Below are 21,678 nucleotides of genomic sequence, written 5' to 3'. Positions count from 1 at the left end.
ATGACTGGTGTGGAAAGAGTGAATAGGGAAGTGCTATTTGCCCTTTCACACAATACAAAAGCCAAGGTCACCTGATGAAATTAATAGGCAGCGGGTTTAATACAAACAAGAGGAAGTACTTTTTCACACAACGCACACCTAACCTGTGGAACTCATCACCATGGGACATTGTCATGACCAAAAGTATAACTGGGCTCAAAAAGAACTGGATAAGTTCATGGAGGACAGACCCATTGATGGCAATTAGCCCAGATAGTAAGGGATGCAACCTTATATTCGGGGCAACTGTGAGCCTCTGACTACAAGAAGGCAGGAGTGGAAGAGGGGATGGATCACTCTATAATCGTCCTTTCTGTACACTCCTCCTGAAGTTTTGGTATGGGCCACTGTTGGAGACAGGATACTGGCAAGATGGACCATGGTCTAACCTAGTATGGAAGCTCTCATGTTTCTCTGTTTTTGGAGATGGGCTCACAGTGGAACCATTTGTCTGGAAGTCCCAAATCCCACTCAGCTGGGATGAAATGGGATTTGGGTCCAAACCACTCCTAGTCAGCAATAAACCACACCCTGGAATCATCTTTGGAGTTGTCCATATTGATAGGCCAGGCAGGCAGCCCTGAGGAAGGCACTGGGTCTCACTCGGAGATCAAGTAGCAGAAGGGAGAGCATATTGTAGGGTAGCCCTTGTTTGGCCAGGAAGGCTGGGAGCAGAAAGAAGCAGCGAGCGGACACGTAAGCCTAGAATCTTCCTTACTAAATGTGCTATCGTTTCAAAGTTACATCATTTCAAGCTTCCCTTATATTGCTTCATGTGATCCCATTTTAATCAAGTGAATTGTTCTCGGTGATCCAAAGGGGTGTTGTATATTGTCATGTATAATGGAGTGATTCTGTTATAAATGAACTGAACCTCTGAACCGCAGAGGACATGACAGTAATGGACCCAATATCAAAAACATACTGTACTAAATGAAGCCTATGTGTGTTTGAATGCAATTATAGAAAGGAGTACTGACCTGATGTGCAGAGCACTCATGCCCAAATTCACACACTGAAGATCAGGGAATTCTTAATTAATTAATGAGGCACTACCATTTTTTTAAACCTAGCAGTTAATGCCCCAAATCAGCATACGCTGAAAGTCTAACACTAATGGCTGCATTTTCTAAGGGACCCCGAAAATTTGGCCTATCAATTTTGCTGAACTGAATTCCCACAAAATCAAGCATTTGCACATGCCAACAAGATTTTGCATTCCTAGATCAGTGTGCACAATCTCCCATTAGTGAAAGCACAAAACATACAGCAGGAAGTTGAGAGAGTATGTGAACATTTGACACTGAGGGCCGGATGGAGAGCTGGTATAAACTGGCAGAACTCCATTGACCTATGCCAAATTGACAGAGGCTAAGGGCAGGCTCTGTGGGCTCAATTATCCTTTCATTCACACCGGTTGTACCCTGGCATAACTCCATTGACTTAAACGGAGTTACTCCTGATTTACAAGGATTTAACATGCTTTATTAATAATGACCAGATTGACTGAGACATCGCTTTGTGAATCCCCACTGCAGTCCATGGGCCAAGGGATCTTTGCTACACCTCTTCAACCCAATGGCATTACTTGGCATTGGCATTACTTGGGTGGAAATGAAGAGAATGTGACCCAATGGGCTGCTGCATGAAGTGCACAGCCCTGCAACTGCAGACACTTATTCATACGAACTGTCCCATTTACTTCAGTGGAACTACTTATATGATTTGCAATTTGCAGGTTCCCTTCCTCAGTGAGGGAAGAATCTGGCCCAGAGAATTTAACTAACTGTATAATCACCAGCGTGCAGTTCCTTTCATGCACACAGTTAGATGATTACCTGTTCTGTTCATTCTCTCTGGGGCACCTGGCATTGGCCACTGTCGGTAGACAGGATACTGGGCTAGATGGACCATTGGTCTGACCCGGTATGGCCATTCTTATGTTCTAGATATGTTAGTCTCATGAGAGACAGGTTCACCAACACCTTTCCACTCCACAGTCTTACTCAACACAGCCATACATCATGAAATGCCTACACGCTTGTCCAGCGCACCTATTAACAATCCTTAAGACACTCGACACAAAGAGCGTCAATTGCAAAACAAAGGGCAGAAGAAATCAAGGATAAGAAAAAAAGAAGAGCCATTATTGGCAATTAATGCCGTTTTCGTTTTCCATATGATAGAAGCCTAAACGCGAATGGCGACAGAAGTTTGACAGAATAGCGTGTTGTGCTGCAAGCTTTGAAAGAAATTAAAAGCACATCATAGATCAAGAGATGTCAGAATTATTCCCCATTATCTGCAGTCAGCGAACAACTGCAGCATGAAGACCCGATTAATTCAACCCCATTAAGCAAGCGACTCCAAGAAAAAAGGAGTGGGGGATCAATTTGAAAAACAAAACTCAAAATCCCTCCCTCTCCCCACCCAAAAAAATCCAAGAATAACCTTGCCATTTTGTCCTAGCCATTGTGTCCTTCAGTTCATGGCTTGACACACTATCCCTGGCAAAGGTGGGACAGAGAGTGCCCGGGGAACCTTGCACTCCTGCTGCACTAAATCCACATATCAAAATACCATCTCAGAAAACTGTGGCATATTGAAAAGATTGGGCTAATCAATAATTAGAGAAGTATCAAAATGACCCAACAGAATGTAATGGCTTCAAGCGGAATCTACTGGGATATCACCAGGGCTCTCTTAATTTCAAAAATAGCCAACACATTCATAACAAAGCCTGCCTGGTGATTATACCCCTTCCTCTCCACAGCCACACGCCAAAATCATGGAACTGTTGGTACAAATACATCGGAGCAGGATGCACATGTAGCAATGTTTAGAGAAAAAAAAAACTTTGTTTATTTTCCATTGCTACTTCAAAATAGAAAATAAAGCCCAACTGGCCTACATGATAATGGCTCTCATCTGTGCTGAGTGAGTTCTAAAGGGCATGCCTCGAATTATGCAAAAAAACCCCAAGCAGAACAGTCTTGTAAAATTTCATGCATTGCAGGTGACCTTGTAACTACTGACATGTGAGTGGTGTTGCTGTGATTTACAATATCAAAATCAGAGGATACCAGTGTAGGCACAGTAAAGTGTTTGTATTTCACTGGAAATTAATGGGATTTTCTTTAAACTGACCTCACTGACAACTACCAATCTTTTGTCCCTCATATGGAATGCTGCACTGTGAAGTCACCGATAAAATGGCAAAACCAAATGCAAGATGGATGTGGCTTTAGGCCTGCTCCTCCCATCACTATTAAAATAATGCAAGTGGGATATGTACAGAAGAAGGATGGATGGGGTGGTTAGGATGCTAACCTGGGACTCAGGAAACCTAAGTTCAATTATCTGCTCTAACAGAGGCTCCGTGTGTGACTTTGAGCAAGACACTTGGCCTTTCAGTTCCTCATGCGCTAAACGGGGATATAGAGCATAGGAGTGCTGTGGGGAGAAATGCATTATAGATTGTGAGGCTTCAGAGACTATAGGAATGGGACCATCTAAGTATCATATGCAGATAGCCCAATGGCAGGTCAGAGACGTCCACTGCTTTCTGCAATTAGTTTTGGGGGCAGGAGGGGGTTCACCTTAATTAATCCTAGTGTGGTACAGAGGTACAGAAAATCGTCTGTTTAATGGTGTTTAAAACAGATACCACCCAATATTTGTGAAGGAGGCATTTTACCCTTGAAAACTAGGCAACTTTTGTAAGATTTAGTCTTTAAAAAAATAGAGCAACCATTTTCAACATACCTATTGGCTGTTCTAGGAATGAGAACTAGGACCCCATTGTCTCATGTGCTGACAAGTAACCAATGTTCACTGTTTCTATAATCTTTTCCTAGTGTTGGGATGGATAAACCTTTGCTTAAGAGACCCCTGCATTTCTGGTGTTAGTGGGAGTTCCACCTCCCTTCCCCAATTAATAATGTCCGTGTTTAAGCAATTAAAGCGCCGTGCCAATGGACAGACCGCTCAGCAAAGGAGCTGCAGTTTCCCGTTATAATTGGGGTTTATGCCAGGAAGGTCCTGTTGGAAATAACTGGCACTGCTAATTTGAGTACTTGCAGCAAGACAAAGCAGTAGCAAAATGAATCATTGAATTTCCAGTGACTTTGTCAGTGAATTGCAGAGGAGTGTTGTTTACCAAAACACTTGCTTTAGGACAGTGATTCGCTAACCTAAGCCCTTTAGATTGGACCATATGTAAAATCATACCTACCTATGGTATATGCCATGTTTCTCCTTTCTTTCCAGCAAGATGCTGATTGGAGGAATGACGTAGACCTGAATTAGCTAGATAGATGTGTGGTTTTATTTTTTTTCTTTTGAGTTTTCAACAGGCATGATACAAAAGTCAGGATGAAGAGTTGGTTAAAAAAAGCAAAAGCAGAAACAAACCAAAAAAAGTATACTGTGCATCCATGAGCCAAAATATATATATATGTCAATCAAATGTGCTTTAGCCCTTTGCAATGAGTGAACAAGCGAAAAGCTTAATGGAAATGTTTGCGCTATTTTAGTCTTATGGCTCAACCCAGCATATGAGTGATTCATGCATCTCCTGGGTTTTTTTAACCTATCGTACTGATATAATTACATTCCATTTCATATATAAATAAACCTCTCATGAATAGTAACTTTGGTCATGCATACAGTAAAGTGAATTTTAAGTTAGACACCTCAATGTAATTATTTCTGTACTACAGGTGTATTTACTATCTCTAGAACTCTAGAGACAATTCTGTGCTCAGTTATACCTGGGCAACTGAGTGCAGAATCTGGCCCACTATCTTCACCATATTACTTGTGTTTGCCATGCAATGGATGAAAAAACCTTGGCTGTTCATCGTGCTAAGCATTTCTTGGCTTCCTGTTCCGCAGCTGATTCATGAAAAAATATATGAATGATGCGGGCACCAACTGATCTGCCGTGGATTCTGCCAGTCAAAGCAGGATTCTAAATAGTAGATACTTGTCTTTAGTCCACAAAAGGAGAGTTAAAACAGATGGTGAGAATTTAGTTGCCCATTTATAACTTGGTACATGGCTTTCAATATATGGATGTAACAATGCCCCTGGATGGGTCATCTGTTGGAATGCTACCTGGACCGCTGGATATAAAAGCTGAAGTTGCTATTGTCAGGCAGTAGAAGACAACCATTTTTACATAGTTCAACCACTAGAAGGGGATATCAGCTCAGACTGGGTTCCTGTGTGTTACACGGGCAGTAATCAAAAAGAAATAATACATAAAATTATGAAGGTTAATACATAATCAACACTTCACCCTTTTAGAAAACCTTTTATCTGAGGTTCTCAAAACTCCAACCAGGTTCAATCCTGATTGAATTTACATTGGTGTCAAACCAGAGCAACTCTAGTGAAGTCTGTGGCACTACTGAGGACTGACACCAGAATAATAGAAAGCAGAACATGGCCCAACAACCACAGGCCTGAACTTTCTGTTTGTTTGCCTTTGACTGCTCACTTCTGCCCGTAGGAGGCAAGGATAATTAACAAGTGATGATATTTGGGGGAAAATATGGTCAAATAAGCTAGCAAAACAAAGAGAGAACTCTGAAAAAAAGAGTCCTGTAATTTTAAAGGGCATTGACAATGAAGTCAGTGCCCCCTTCTCAATGGTTGAGATATTTTTTCATGAATCCGGCCTTCACTCAAGTAAAATGGAAGGAGAACTTTGGGTTTTAAGCATCATTAAAATAAACACTGAGTCATTGTTTGTTCTGTCTGGGTCTGTCACAATTAGAGCAACTCAATCTAAAATGGAACGAGCAGCACGCAGGTGATGTTGAGCCCGAACCAAATGGAGGATGACAAACTGCACAAGGCTGGTAATGAATGGGTGGATATACAAATGGATAAAACTGGAGATATCACACTCACTAAAGCATTTAACTAGTCTACAGAAACAAAATCAAGAACACGGGGAATTACTAAATGTTTCTAACTTTTTTCTTTTCAACTTGAAAACCCAGGAAATTACTTATAATGATCAGTGGGAAGGTTGTTGAGCGTGAATGTCTAATTTTGATGATAATCACTCATATTTGCAGTGCTGAATATATTTTAATGTGAATGAAGCAAGTCCCACAATCATGGTGGCTACACTACATAGACTTTAGCATCAGTACTATTGCAATATACTTCCTCTATAATGCACCATGCATCCAGCGAAGAGGCCCTTATAGGGCAGTTATAGATGAATGCAGTGTGACATCATTTTATAGTGAAACTATTGGTCTGTGAACAGAGATACATCCGACTTTCTGGCATGCTGGTAAAACGAGTTCGTATGATGTATGAACCATAGTGGTACCTATTTACTGGTGGTTGATATTCAGGGACACTAGACCCTGCATTCTGGGCGCACTCTGAGCTCCCATTAACTTCAGTGGGGTACCCAGGGAATGAAGAATTGGGCCACCAATATACATATGAGCTAAGCAGAGAAAATAAATGAATTTATTGTTAAATGTTTCTAGGACGAGTCTGGGAAACCTGATAAACCAGATTGTTAAGAGCACCACTGAATGGAGTTATGCCAGCAGAGAATTTGGCCCACTTTTGCACAGGTAGAAATGACTGCACAAGGCCCCAAGGCAATGGGAAACTAGGCCCCCTGAAACCCGATTCAGAAAAGCACTTAAGCATATGGTTAAATTCCATAAAGTCAAGGATGTGCTTAAATGTTTGGCAGAATCAGAGCCACAGGGCCAGAGTCGCAACGAAAGTTACGTGTAGTGATGGTGAGCATCACCCTGCCTCGTTTTTAGGTGCCTAAAAAGTCACTGGGATTCACAAAGCCTGGGTTAGGCAGGCAACGCATGGGGACAGACCGGTGTCTCAGAATGGACTTCAGAAAATCCAGCACTCACCTAAGCTAGGCACTGGGGATATATGCCTAAGCTGCATTGTAAACCTGGGTCTGTGGGACCCAGGCTTGTAGGCTCGGAGTTACCCAGCATGCACTTGAGTGTCCACACTGCATTGTAGGCCTGGGCTTACAATTGCTGGATCCGGGCCTCACAGCTGTGCTAATACATCCACACTGCACTACGCAGACATTCTCACATGGGTCTGTGGTTTGAGCTGTGTCCACACTGCAAAGTCCCAGCCATGCTCGGGCTCTGACCGTCCCCTCAGTAGGGCCCTAGGACCCTGATCCTGAGTGCCTGATGCTCTGAAGCAGACTGTTTTCTGCGTGGATGGAAGGGGGCTTTGTGCACAAATCTGTGTCAGAGCTTAGGCGTAGTGTGTAGTGTAGGTGTACACTGGGAGGTGCCAAGCCAGCCCTCTTTTGGGGGTAGGTGCTTAAGTCCAGGCAGCAGGGAGGCACCTCCCTCTGCTTGTGATTCTCAGCTGAAAATGCTCTCCTGGGCTTAGCCACAGTGACAAAATGAGAATTTGCTGTAATATTTTTATGAAGCCTATGCATGCCTCAGTTTCCCCTATATTTTGCGTGGCTACCCAGCGGGGGGAAAATGACCAAGTTTGCTCTCAGGGCAGGTAAGAGACATAGCAATGCATGTGGCCTAGCTACCTGATTCTGAATGAGTCATTAAAAAAGGCAGTCCGAAGCCAACCCCACATCAGTGGAAAATCCAAGACAACAATGGAGAACCCAGTCACCAGAACATTGACACCTAGCAATCAAGAACCCAGAGGGAGATGGATTTCCCCACCTCTCAGCAGGGAAGCTGAGCAAAGACCCCCAGCTTGAGAGCAAAGGACTGGAAGGTATGAGGTTGGGGGATAAAGGGTTGGCTTCTGGAAGGAGTCTGGGCTTTCTCACCTGGGAAGTGACTAAGGGGGTCAGATTGAGAGTGAAAGAGGCAGAGCCCGAACATGGGGTTCATTACAGCTTGGCCAGGGGCCTGGGCTAACCAGCATGGACTACGCTTTAACCTTAATTTCTCTATGGTAACCAAAGGACTTTCATAGTCTGTGTGCCAGGTGACTAGTAAATGGTTACATTGCTTTGAAAAGGCTGCCAACGTCACTGTAAATACTCCCTTAGAGCATTGTGGCTTAGAGGGACCCAGTTCAAGCCTCCCACAGAAATGTGGCTTGGCTGGATTCGCTGCAGGCAGTCACAGAGAGAGACAGGAATCTCTGGTGCTGACAGGCCAGGCTTGGAGGCCAGGGGCCTGCCCCTGTGGAACTTTGTGAGTCCTGGCCCACTAAAGGGGTCACTCCCAGGAGACTGATTACCATGACATTGACTGTGATTCATACACCTCTACCCCGATGTAACGCTGTCCTCGGGAGCCAAAAAATCTTACCGCGTTATAGGTGAAACTGCACTATATCGAACTTGCTTCGATCCACCAGAGTGCGCAGCCCCATCCCCCCCAAAGCTCTGCTTTACTGCGTTATATCCGAATTCGTGTTATATCGGGTCACGTTCTGTCGGGGTAGAGGTTTATGTTTATCATATCTGGCATGTAAATACCTTGTAATGCCGGCTATAAAAGTGCCAAGCGAAGGCCTGTTCTCACTTTCAGGTGACATTGTAAATAAGAAGTGGGCAGCATTCTGGCCCATAAATGTAAACCAACTTGTTTGTCGTAGTGACAAAAAGTAGGACTGAGTGGACTTGTAGGCTCTAAAGTTTTACATTGTTTTGTTTTCTGAGTGCAGCTATGTAACAAAAAAAAATCTACATTTGTAAGTTGCACTTTCACAATAAAGAGATTGCACTACAGTACTTGTATACGGTGAACTGAAAAATACTATGTCTTTGTTTATCCTTTTTACAGTGCAAATATTTGTAATAATAATAATAATAATATAAAGTGAGCACTGTGCACTTTCTATTCTGTGTTGTCATTGAAATCAATATATTTGAAAATATAGAAAAACATCCCAAAATATTTAATAAATTTCACTTGGTATTCTATTGTTTAACAGTGTGATTAATTGTGATTCATTTTTTAATTGTGATTCATTTGTTTGAGTTAATCGCGTGAGTTAACTGCAATTAATCGATAGCCCTACTTACAACTTTTAGTCCAGTGGTTAGAGCACTCCCCTGGGATGTGAGTTCAAGCTCCCCTTCCACCTTATGGAGAAATAGGGATCTACCATCTCAGGTGAGCGACTCAGTCACTGGGCTAGAGGATATTCTGATGTGGAGTTCTCTCAGTCTCTCCTTTGGAAGCTGTTCCATTGGGGATAAATAAGGAAAGGATCATTGGGCCAGAGAGAGAGAGAGCAAGGAAAAATATGAGAATGGGTCTGTGGCCTGGTGGTTGGTGCACTCACCCAGGAGCTGGGAGACCCAGGATCCTATGCCAGTACCTTTCTGTAATGACTTACCACAATGGAACAGCTTCCAAAGGAGAGACTGAGGCAGCCCTGCATCAAAACATCGCACAGCCCAGTGGATACGGCATCCAACTGAGAGGTGGCAGATGCCTGTTCAAATCCTTCTCCAAATCACGCGGTGGAGGGACTTGAATTGGGTGTCTCCAGCATCCCAGGTGAGTGCTCTAACTACTGTGCTAAAGTTATGAGGGAGGTCCTTGTGCTTCTCCCCCCGCCATTTTGTTGGGAACTCCTCTGTAGGCGCCCTTACCGGATCAGGCCCCACAGCAAGTTAGATGAAGGAACACCTACAGAAAAACTTCAAAAACAGACTCCAACGAGAGACTGCTGAGCTAGAATTGATATGCAAACTAGACACAATCAACTCCGGTTTGAATAAGGACTGGGAATGGCTGAGCCATTACAAACATTGACTCTATCTCCCCTTGTAAGTATTCTCACACTTCTTATCAAACTGTCTGTACTGGGCTAGCTTGATTATCACTTCAAAAGTTTTTTTCTCTTAATTAATTGGCCTCTCAGAGTTGGTAAGACAACTCCCACCTGTTTATGCTCTCTGTATGTGTGTATATATATCTCCTCAATATATGTTCCATTCTATATGCATCCGAAGAAGTGGGCTGTAGTCCACGAAAGCTTATGCTCTAATAAATTTGTTAGTCTCTAAGGTGCCACAAGTACTCCTGTTCTATCTTTCCCAGTTCATGAATCACACTGGGGCTTAGGTGTCTGGATGACTGGCACAAGGCTGCAGTGTGCATGCTCAGAGGCAGAAACATAGGTGCCTAAGGAATATCTACGGCAAAAATGTAGGTGCTGAGTGCTTTTAGGCTTTTTGGCACCTACAGGCGGCAGTAGAGCAGAGGGTTTTTGAACCCCAGTCGGGTCTGATTCTCGCATTTAGGCACCTATGTCCTTTTGTGAAACTAGCCCATAGTGTCTAGGAAACAGGATTTAAAAAAGAAAAGCGAAAGCAAACGCGTAAGCTAGTTGATAAAATGACCCTCATATGCAAAGATACAATATAGATAATAGGAATATAAAATTTCCTCTCAAAGCCAGTAACCAGCTTTTTAGAATTCTTCTTGAGTTACAGGCATGTTTACCCATGTGGAAAGGGCATGTGTGTTTCATATACACAGATAGTATATCATATTTCATGTGTATGGACTTTAATATATAAGGAACCATTTACATATTAAGTTATATATGGGTCATATACTGTATCATCTCAAATAAATCCAACATATAAAATTATCCTAATGGATGAATATAAAGTAAGGATACAATTTTTTTTGTCCCATACGGGTGAAAAGAGTATTTGTCTTTATAAAAAAGATACACATGCTCTTTAATATGGAAATGTATGAATTAACTTATCCTAAAGAACTGTATGACATTTCTTTTTCTCTCTCTCTCTGCCTCTGTGTGTGTGTATGTGTGTGTATCAACATATTCACAGTGATCTTTTTAGGGCAACACAGAGGCTAAATCTTGTTCACCTTATTCACATGAGCAATAGCAGTAACATAAGTAGATCCACTGAACTGAATAAGCCAAATTCTGCCCATAGATATACTTGTGAACCTCCAGTTTATTAATGCCCTGATTCAACAAAACATTTGAGCAGGTGCTTAATTTTAAGCATGTGCTTATACCCCATTGAAGTCAATGGGACTCAGCCACATGTTTAACTCCTTTGCTTAACAAGTTAACGTGTGCTTAAGTGCTTTGCTGAACCGGGGCTTGAGTACTGAGTTGACCCCAATGGGACTGTCTGAGTGGGAATTTTGATGGCTTGTCTCATTTTAATAATAAAGGATGAAATTCTGGCCCTAATTCTTGGCCCTATACCAAAACTCCTATTGGGGTCAGTGGGCCAGGATTTCACCCGAAGTATTTTTTCCAACCAGTATTCGACAATATGAAAATTTATTTTTTCGTCCATGTGAATCATGTCTGTGGATTCACAGCTGGGATACAGAATGAGCTTCCTTGTCTTTCTTTCTCATTTAGCCGGACAGTACTGAATTCCACAGTGCTTTTTTCAAAATGGTACATTAGAACAAAAAGATAAAACCCAGACAAACTGCTTTTAGCATGTTTGTTGATATGAGGTGTGTTCAGACTACTGCAGACATGGGTGGAAGTGTTTCATTTTTTGTCTGGTTAAAGAAATGGGCAAACTAAACATTTGTTAGTCTGAGATAACAGAACAGGGCAGGGCAGATATTCATTATGGGCTCTAGGATAAATTCCATGGAAGTTTTAATATGGTAATATAACCATACCTCTGATGTAACGACAGATTTGTATACAGTATGCAGTGTATATATATATATACTATATCTGCCTGTGTATATCTATGCATACATTTTTTATTTCTTGCATCACTTCTACACGCATTTGCTACTGTTAAATCTGTTTGGATAAACAACACTCCACTTCATAACATGTACATAAATGAAGGATATATTTATACATGTCCATTTATAAAGTTGCAAACAAATATGAAAAAATAATGGCAGCGAATGAAACAGAAAATATGATGTTTTCTTGTTCTGGTTGCCAACTATACACATAGGAAAAATATCAGTGAAACCTAGTAACCATATTGACTAAAAAATAGCAAGGATGCTTCATAGCCTATTGTAATCATTTGAATTTATGGCATGCTTTGCCTCATATGTAATAGATGTGCAGCAAACATGCACTTCGCTATTCATAGGAAGAAATGGCTCTGCACATCTAGACTGCCATTTAAGATGCAGCGGGGATTTCCTGCAAGCAATTACATGGGAAGTCTTCATGCACTGGATTGGGCAAACCATGCGGGTAAGGCGGTTAACCTAGCCACTACAGTTTCTCCTGAGTGGTAAGTCTCAGCAGTGTGTATCCGCAGAATGTATTTAAAGCATTCTTTAGGTCTGAGGGTATAAAGCTTACAGCTTTGAGTGAAACACTTTAATTAAATGGATGTTCCATTGAGGGAAGACCAAAAGGAGAAAGTGATCTACAGAAACGCCAACATTTCATGCAAACATAATAGGATAGGAGAAAAAAATGGATCTTCATCAATGAGTCAATGCAATTCACACAATGAACTATGGGTTCCTGTAGTGACCAGACCTGCTAATGCTTACTTAGGCAAATATTGATTTTGCAGTGTTTTGTCATAGACACAAGCCTCCATAGCAATGAAAGCAAAGAGAATTATTTAGGATGCTGAACAGAGACAAAGATCCTGAAGTTCTATCTTCTAAATTAGCTTTAAAATGGTCACTACACAGGATCTCTCTATGCTCTGTCCAGGACTTAACAGTGACAAAATGAACTGCTTACTACACTACAGACCTCAATGGGATTTTTGTGTAAGTAAGAACTTTTGCATTGGGCTGTGCAAACGTGCTGCGGTTGTAGCTATCAAAGGTACAGTGGAGGCATTAGATAGAAATTTTAAACATAATCCTACATGCTAAGAAATCTCCTCCTGTAACCTGTTAAATTGGATTTTTCAGTGCTAAGCAGAGAAGCCAGACTAATAATCAGGGTTTTAGCGTGCACAAAATGCTTGGACTTTGGAAAGGTGCAAGGGAAACCTGCTTAGTCCTTAGGCAGGAAACCGGGGGGAGCACCAGACATGTTGTAGCTATTTTTTTTTCCTTTCAACATTCCGTAAGTATTTAAAAGAAAAACAAAAATCATTCTAATGGGAGACACAAACCAGACATGGGGATTTACAGCCAAATCAATGTTAACAACAACTCTCCAGGAGGAGGAAGAAGTAGGAGCTAATGGACAGGATATATGTTTTGAAAAAAAAAAATTAAAGGGCAAAATGAAAACAAGCTCTGATTTAAAACCTCACATGGACATATTTAAGATTAGTTGTGAGCTTTGAAGCAGTTTAAAGAATAACAATTGTTTAGTTTATGTTGAATGGATTCAAAATTACCGTCCAAAAATGGGAATATATGTAACTTCACAAGGACTTCGTAACTTAGAATCTGATAAAGTCCCCTGAAGTTAACAGAATGACTCTCACTGAATTCAGTGGACTCTGAATCAGGCCCTTGGAACATATGAAGCACAGCAAACTGTCCCATAAATATAATAATCCTCGAAGCCTGGACAGTACGTTCATTTCCAAATAACTGATCTGAGCATAATCCTTTTTAAAAATATATATATATAGCATTTAAAATTATTTTCTAAGAGCTTTAAAGAGAGATCAAAGGTGGCACTAAAAAAAGTATTTTAGTGGCTGTTGGATTAAAAAAAAAATCATTAATAGACTCTATGACACAGCCAAACAAGTCAATTGAGTTCTATTGAGGGTGTTTTTCCTATGTGTATATTAGAGATCGGAATTAATTACTGCTTATTTGACAGCCATTGTACTTACAAGTAAATGCTGGATTCGTTGCCCCCAATATCAGGCGACTGGAGTTTCTGCACAAGGATAACGATTATGCCAATGAAAAGAACAAAGTTTATCTGGGAAGAGAAGAAAAAGAGAAGTGAAAAGCAATCCTGGCTGATGGGGAGAATGCTATTAACCATGCTGTATTTCTCTTAATATGACAAGGAGTGTCTGACCCGCTGGCCCCCGTTGCCTCACTCCTCCCAAATCTGCAGAGTTGGAACTCTGCAGAACCTCTGTGGAGAGGGGACCTTGAAGGGTCATGACTAATAGTGGGGCAATATGCCCTGGAGGCAGCATTCCCACTTTCTCTATTGCCCTAAGCCCAGATTTTGTGGGCACAGACTCCCTTGCGTACCTGAGCATGCCTTTGCCAGCAACAGTTAATGAGAGGCTTACGTAAACAGTTTTCAGCATTTGTCATTATCAAAAACGGCAAGGGAAACAGATCCTTGAACGCCTGTATTTGGCTGGCCAGAGTTTAGTCCTGAGAGGTACTGAGTACCTTCAACTCCCATTGACTTCATGCACTCAGCACCTCTCAGAATCAGGCTACATGTGAAGGAAGAGCTGATTTGTTCTCTTACTGAGTGAGGGTAAGGCAGGTGGCTTTGCCGTATTGCTCCTTGCAGCCCTGAAGCTGGATTCAGCTCACAGATCCATGCAGGTGGGGAGGGGAGGGAAGGGGCTGTGGTGGAATAATATCCCCAAAAGGGAGCAGGTGTGGTGGAATAAAATGGTTGCAACCTCCTCTACAGAAGGACAGACAGGAGGGTTTGAAGTACCCAAAGAGCGGGCAGTGCGGACTAGTGAGGGGCCTTGGCTACTGCAGCTGGGGAATGCCCTGACCGAACACTAGAAGTGGTAAAAAAAAAATCCCATTTGGTTTCTGTTAAAAATGTCAATTTTTTGATTTAAAAAACCCGCGGAAACAAAAGCTAACACGGTCCCTGGGCTCTGAAATTCTTTTTCCAGACAAAAATCAAATGTTTCATCCATATGGAGATGTCTTCAAAAACACATTTTGATTTCAATGCTGCTGCATTTTTTATTAAAAAAAACAAAAGTAAAAAATTGCAAACAGCTCTGCTCAGTGCATCCCCTCAGCAGCATCTACCATCAGAGCCCCAGACATAATTTTTAGCTTTCCCTTCACTGAAAACCCCAAGGGAAGGGGGTGGAAATACCATCACCTACGTATCCTCTAGGGTGAATCTCCCTTAGTGATCTGTCACCGGGAATTGCAGGATCCATATGATTTCGTTTTACGCTCCTCTACCTGCAATTGTTGCATTATTATTTTCTGAATCCATTTTAGTCTTTGCATCTGCCCCCACATAACTAAGCCTTATAACCAGTATGGCTCTATTATAGAATCATAGGACTGGAAGGGACCTCGAGAGGTCATCTAGTCCAGCCCCCTGCACTCATGGTAGGACTAAGTATTATCTAAACCATCCCTGACAGGTGTCTGTCTAACCTGCTCTTAAAAATCTCCAATGATGGAGATTCTACAACCTACCTAGGGAATTTATTCCAGTGCTTAACTACCTTGACACTTAGGAAGTTTTTTCCAAAGTCCAACCTAAACCTCCCTTGCTGCAATTTAAGCCCATTGCTTGTCCTATCCTCAGAGGTTAAGAAGAACAATTCTTCTCCCTCCTTCTTGTAACAACCTTTTATGTTAATGAAAACTGTTATCATGTCCCCACTTAGGTTTGTTCAGTCTGGAAAAGAGAAGACTGTTTTTTTTTTTCAATCTTCCCTCATAGGTCATGTATTCTAGACCTTTAATAATTTTTGTTGCTCTTCTCTCAACTTTCTCCAATTTGTCCACATCTTTCCTGAAATGTGGCACCCAGAACTGGACACAATACTCCAGCTGAGGCCTAATCAGCGCGGAGTAGAGTGTAAGAATTACTTCACGTGTCTTGCTTACAGTACTCCTGCTAATGCATCCCAGAAGGATGTTTGCTTTTTTTGCAACAGTGTTATACTGTTGACTCATATTTAGCTTGTGATCCACTATGACCCCCAGATCCCTTTCCGCAGTACTCCTTCCTGGGCAGTCATTTCCCATTTTGCATGTGGGCACCTGATTGTACAACTGATAGGGGCAAAGCAAGCCTGGTGGGCCGATGACAGCAAATATACGCTGCCTAGGACAGGGTCATCCTGATGCCCCAGCTAGGACTTCCATTGACTCATAGACTTTAAGGTCAGAAGGGACCATTATGATCATCTAGTCTGACCTCCTGCCCAATGCAGGCCACAGAATCTCACCCACCCACTCCTGTAACAAACTCCTGACCTATGTCTGAGGTACTGAAGTCCTCAACTCGTGGTTTACGGCACTTAAGGACAGACAGGAGAACTACGATCATCTAGTCTGACCTCCTGTGTAACACAGGCCAGATAATTTCCTCCAGTTATTCCTATATTGAGCCCAATAACTTGTGTTTGACTAAAACACGTCTTCCAGAAACCCATCCAGAAGACAGAGAATCCACCACTTCCCTTAGTAGCTTATTCCAGTGATTAATCACTTCAATAGACAATGTGCATGATTTACTATCCAAAGCCAGAAAGAGGTCCTGCATGCTAAAGGTGTCTGTGAACCCTGGGAGCAATAATACCTGGGTACATGCATGTTACATAATAGCAGATATTTTCCAATATGCTTAGGGCAGAGCAACTTCTAGCCAGCCTCGCCCTCTGCTACGTGACAACCTGTAGAGTCATTGGCTTTAATTCAGTCTTAGCTCATATGGATAGCCATGAAGAGATATCTCTTACATATGTTACTTACCATTATTGATCCAATCACGGGGCCCTTTATCACCCACCACAGGGCAGTGTTATCATTCATGTCCCAGCAGCTAAAATAATTAAAAAATAAAGGGGGATTCAGGGGAAGAAAGAGAGAGAGAAAGAGAGAAAGAGAACACCAAGCACATCAGTACATTGATATTTTCTTCTATTGGAACTTTGTCACAAGAAGGAAAGGAACGTCATGCAACTAAAGCACAAGACTTTGAGTCAAGAAATAAGAATTCCCAGTCCTGTCTCTGACACTGACTTCCCTATGCAGCCTTAGCCACATCACCTGGGGCCAGATGTTCAAAGGTATTTAGGCACCCTAATATGCAAAGAGGTGTCTCTTGAGATTTAAGTGAGTTAGGCACCTAACTCCCATTTAAATCAATCACAGTTAGGTGCTTCACCTGTTTAGGCACTGCCAGAAATCCTGCTAGCCACTGATCTGACCCTTAGGAACCTTTGGAAATCTGGCCCCAAGTGCCTGTGTGCATCAGTCCATCTATCTGCAAAACGGGTATTCAAGCACTTAACTAGCTCAAGGGGGTGTTTTGAGGTTTACTGTGCAGAAGAGCAAAGTGTTATTTGAGACGGTTCAGACTGAGTTTTGGGCAAAGGTTTAGGTCAGTTCGTATTTTAACTGTTGTATTGTCCTCTGCAGCAATCCATCATTAAAGCAAATGTCTGCCCATTGGATCTCCATTCTGCCTTCATATGCACAATTGAATCCTATGGAGCTGCATGAGGACTACATACAGACACTCATTTGAGGGCTAAGTCTGGGTTTTCAGGCCTTGGACATGTTTCTAGAATTGGGCAAATAGTGCAAACTTTTTTCTCTTGTACATGCATCTGACCTTTCTCCCCTGCCCAGCTTTTGATGAATGTTTTTAATTTTAAAACAAACCAAGCATGGCTACCCATTGGGATTTATTTTTCCTAGCACCGTCAGGCATCATAAAATGCTTTGCACTTGAAGTTGTGAGCGTTCCTCCCCATTGGAATAACCAGGGCCAGCTCCAGGCACCAGCGGAGCAAGAACGTGCCTGGGGCGGCACATGCTATGGGGCGGCATTCCGGCCAGCGTTGGGGTGGCACAGTCCAGGCGGCATTTTTTGTTGTTGCTTTGGCTTTTTTTTTTTTTTTTGCTTGGGGCGGGAAAAATGGTAGAGCCGGGAATAACAACTGTAAATCCTGGTTCTAGTGATGTGTTGTCGGATTCTAACCAACAGTGAAAAGAACTCAGAAGAACAAAATGTTAATACTGTGAAAGTTTATCTTTACCTTTTATGTACTTCAAATGCCTGCCTGCAAAACATTGCGGAGGGGGTGGAGGAGGAGAGTAGAAACCCGTCCATTAAAAACTATGGTCCCTTTGTTGTGTGTACGTGTGTGGGAGTAGACGAAATGTTTATGAGCCAGATTCCATCTTCCATGTGTATGTCACATGTGTATGTGGTGCACAGATCTGAAATTTCCCCATCAGTCCTGACTCATACCCACAAATGAACCACTCCATAAGTTGTCTAAGACAGGAAAAGTATATTTATATATGTGGGGTGAAATTCTAGGGCAGGATCTAATGGGTCAGGCACAAACAATGGCCTGTATTTCCCCTCCCGACACACACAGTGACTGGAATTTTCAAAAGAGCCTAAGTGACTTAGGAGCAAGAGTCCCACTGAAAGTCAACGATTCTTGTGCCCTTAAGCCACGCAGGCACTTGTGAACATTTCAGCCAGGATCTGTAAAACTGAATTTGTCAGGACCCTGCATAGATTAGTCTGGCTCTGGAGGGCTTGTGAGAGGGACCACGTCTGGTTAGCATATGGACATCGTTCAAAGTAGTTTTGCAGTGTTAATCGGCATCATTTTGTGGCTAAGAGTTTGTCTATAAAGGAATAAGGTGACAGGGATCAGGGCCTGGAACCGAGTCTGTCTTCTGGCACCCCAACAAGTGCAGCTGGCTTGGAGCAGGCTACCTGACTGACTGCCCCACCTAACTGGTCAGGAAGAGCAGCTGGCTGTCTGTTAGCCCAGCAGCAGCTCTCTAGCCGCTCAATGCATTCATGTCCACAGCTGCGATCCTCCCTGTGCCCGCTGCTCCTTGCCGTGCTCCAGCCTTGCTCCTGCTATTGCCTTGTTCCACGACCTCGTTCCTGCTCAATCCCAACTATCTCAGCTTGCTCCCGGCTCCAGCTTCCTCACCCTGACCCTGGTTCTTGACTCCAGTTCTGACCCTTGGCATGGCTACTGGCTTCCAATCCTGGTTCTGACCCTTGGCCTGGCTCTTAGCCCTGGCTCTGACTCCTGGAATGACTACTGGTTCCTGACTCCACCTGGGCCCTGGGACTGGATTTGCTTCCCAGTTCCTGCTTTGACCACTAGGCATGACTCTTGCACTTTCCACTGAACCTGACTGCCCATGGGCTGGTTTTTAACATAAGCAATTACAAGGGAAAAATGTGCATTTCCCAAGACCACTTTAGTCCAACCCGTGTGCCTCCCACAGAATGGAAGGGGTGGAAGCAGCAGCCACTTTTCCCTTTCTTATGAGTCAGTGACGTAAGAGCACATTAGTATATGAAAAACAATGAGAAAACAGCAGGGCATGTAAGTATCGACTTAAAGACTGCACTCTCCAGGCAGGCTCTGTTACAGGTGCAAGTGGCTTGCTGCTGTGGAGACCAGAACCACACGACTTCTTCTTTTGGGGGGGAAGGCCCTTTTCCATTTTAAGATGCCAAATTCTGAGCTCTGGTGACACTCCATTCCCTTCAGTGGTATTACTCTGGATTGACAGACGGCTCCATCTAGTCCCAGAGACCCAGTTCCCTTCTCACTTACACTGGGCTGAATCAGGAGTTGAAGTCAGTGTCTTTAAATTTCAGACCTTTCCCTTTCTCTCAGTGGATTCCCCGCCCCGTAATTTCTGAAATGTTTTCAGACTCATGCTGGCTTTTCCTCCCCACCCCTTAACAAACCTAGCTGATCTTTTTTTTTTTTTTAAATAGCCATTGAGAGACTCAGCTAGACTCCATCTAAATGGGCTGCAGGTTAATTAACTTCTAAGAAAGAAAGCAGCAAAGGTTTTCCTCCCGTGAGATATTTACTCCCCAAACCAGGGACCATCTGGATTTCTAAAAGAAATTAATGCATTTAGGATCAGTGCTATAATCATCATAATGATACAACAGGGATTTCTGGCTTGTTTTGCATGGAAATAGGTGATTTAATTTGTTTTATCATCAAAATAGAACATGGGATAAAAAAACAACAACCCAATCCTCCATGGAGAGAGGTTTTTATGTGTAGTCAGTCATTGAATCACTAGGAGGGAATTTAAGAGAGATGGACCTGAGCCAGAACCTGAGATCCAAACATCTCCAATCTTTGGTGAAGTTGGGATTGAATATTCAGAGATGCTGAGCACCTGCAATTCCCACTGGCTTCAAAGGGCAGCAACTCGGGACACTGTATCATGTCTACTTCTGTGCTTAAACAGGTATTTAGGAGTCCAACCTTAGGTACTCAATGGTTTAGCCCAATGGTTCTCAACCTATTTACCATTGTGGGCCGCATATGCAGCTCTCTGTGTGTTATGTGGGCCACATGCAATACTACCAGTATGGCCCTGAGAACGTCACATGGGCCACAGCTCTGTGTTGATTGGGCCGCAAGTTAAGAACCATTGGTTTAGCCTAAGCAAATTGCTCAAAGTTACACAATGAGTTAGTGGCAGAGCAGGGAATGGAAGCCAGGCCTCCCGGCCCACATTCCCCTGCTCTAGCCACCAGACCTCTTCCCTTCTGAACTTCATTTGAAAATGAGGTCACTGGAGGGTTTCTCACCCAACGGTACCTACCCGATATCATCAAAGTGATGTCTCAGCACAGCCCAGACAGTGACACAAATTGTCGGGGTGCCTACAAAAGACAAGAGAGAGAAATTGTTATTTGTTTATTGTTATTTATTGCTCTTATTTGCAGACCGCACATCAGTTCCATTTGATGCACAATCTTTCTCCATGGAGGTTTTATGTTTCAATGGCTTATAGGAAAAAAATGCTGCTAGGAATGACCCCAAACCCTACAGCTTACAGTAGGATTGTTCTTGAAATGAATCTCGCAGTCCTTACTCTGTAAGGATTTGGCATGCGAGTAAGGCCTTCAAGTCCGACACCAGAGAGGGTGAGTTGACTTCAGCGAGGTTTCATGAGTATAAATGACGACATGGAGGGGTCTATAGTGTTTTAGGCCAATATCATAGAATGGTGTAGTATTCGATTGTTGTGCTGTTGATATTGTTCAGTCACCACACAAAACACTGGAAATAAGCCAGGCTTCCTATACTTAGAGATGCTGTGGTATGCAACTGCTGCACAGAGGCAAATGTTGAGTTTTAATGGCATGCATTGTATTTTTGAAATGGGGCAAATGAAAGATTCAACCCCTGGTGGGAAGATTAAGGACAGGGACTGACAGAAACCACAAGGACGTAGACAACCCTAGGGTCTAGCAGGAAGTGAGACTGACAGCTGCAAGTAAGCTTTATACATTTTGCAAAGCTGAGTTGGTGTCACATTGGTTAATAAGTAGAATTAATCTTCTCAGGCCCTGTCCTGAAGCTACTAAAATTGAGAATACCACTTTCTACACCTATTTGGTTGAGCAAAGCAGAGCTCTGTTAAAGAAGAACATACCCGGATAGTCTGAAAAATTAAAATGGAGAGAGAATGAACAGCAACAAAAATAAATGTTCTGGGGAGAGGAAATAAAACGTGTTAAATTGAATCCAATTTTAATATTCTCATGCTTATGAAAGACCAAGGATCTTGGGTGTATAATGGATGTTTCTAAAATTTCAAACCAAAACATTGCATTAAAAATGAAGATCTGATGAAACCGTAAGCATGAGTGGATCAAAGCGGTCTTGCTTACAATGGCGTAAATCAGAAGTTACTCCAAAAAAGTCAGTGGAGCTACAACAATGAAAAGTGGGTGTGAGATCAGAATCGGGCCCAATGTATCGATTGC

At 42.6% G+C, this 21,678-nt stretch overlaps 1 protein-coding gene across 7 annotated transcripts in view; it reads right to left on the bottom strand.

Annotated features, from left to right (window-relative positions):
- Window positions 1-21,678, bottom strand: part of ADCYAP1R1 (ADCYAP receptor type I) — a 190,053-nt gene that overhangs the window by 30,722 nt on the left and 137,653 nt on the right. For all 7 annotated transcript variants that reach the window (XM_054016617.1, XM_054016618.1, XM_054016621.1 and 4 more), the window contains 3 exons: window positions 20,508-20,568; window positions 16,635-16,704; window positions 13,808-13,899 (listed from right to left, as the gene is read on the bottom strand). In XM_054016617.1, coding sequence (XP_053872592.1) covers window positions 13,808-13,899; window positions 16,635-16,704; window positions 20,508-20,568 — 223 coding nt within the window. The remainder of the gene's footprint in view (window positions 1-13,807; window positions 13,900-16,634; window positions 16,705-20,507; window positions 20,569-21,678) is intronic.

Source organism: Malaclemys terrapin, chromosome 2 (assembly GCF_027887155.1).
Source record: "Malaclemys terrapin pileata isolate rMalTer1 chromosome 2, rMalTer1.hap1, whole genome shotgun sequence".
Taxonomy (NCBI): domain Eukaryota; kingdom Metazoa; phylum Chordata; order Testudines; family Emydidae; genus Malaclemys; species Malaclemys terrapin.
This window is presented reverse-complemented; position numbering and strand designations above follow the sequence as displayed.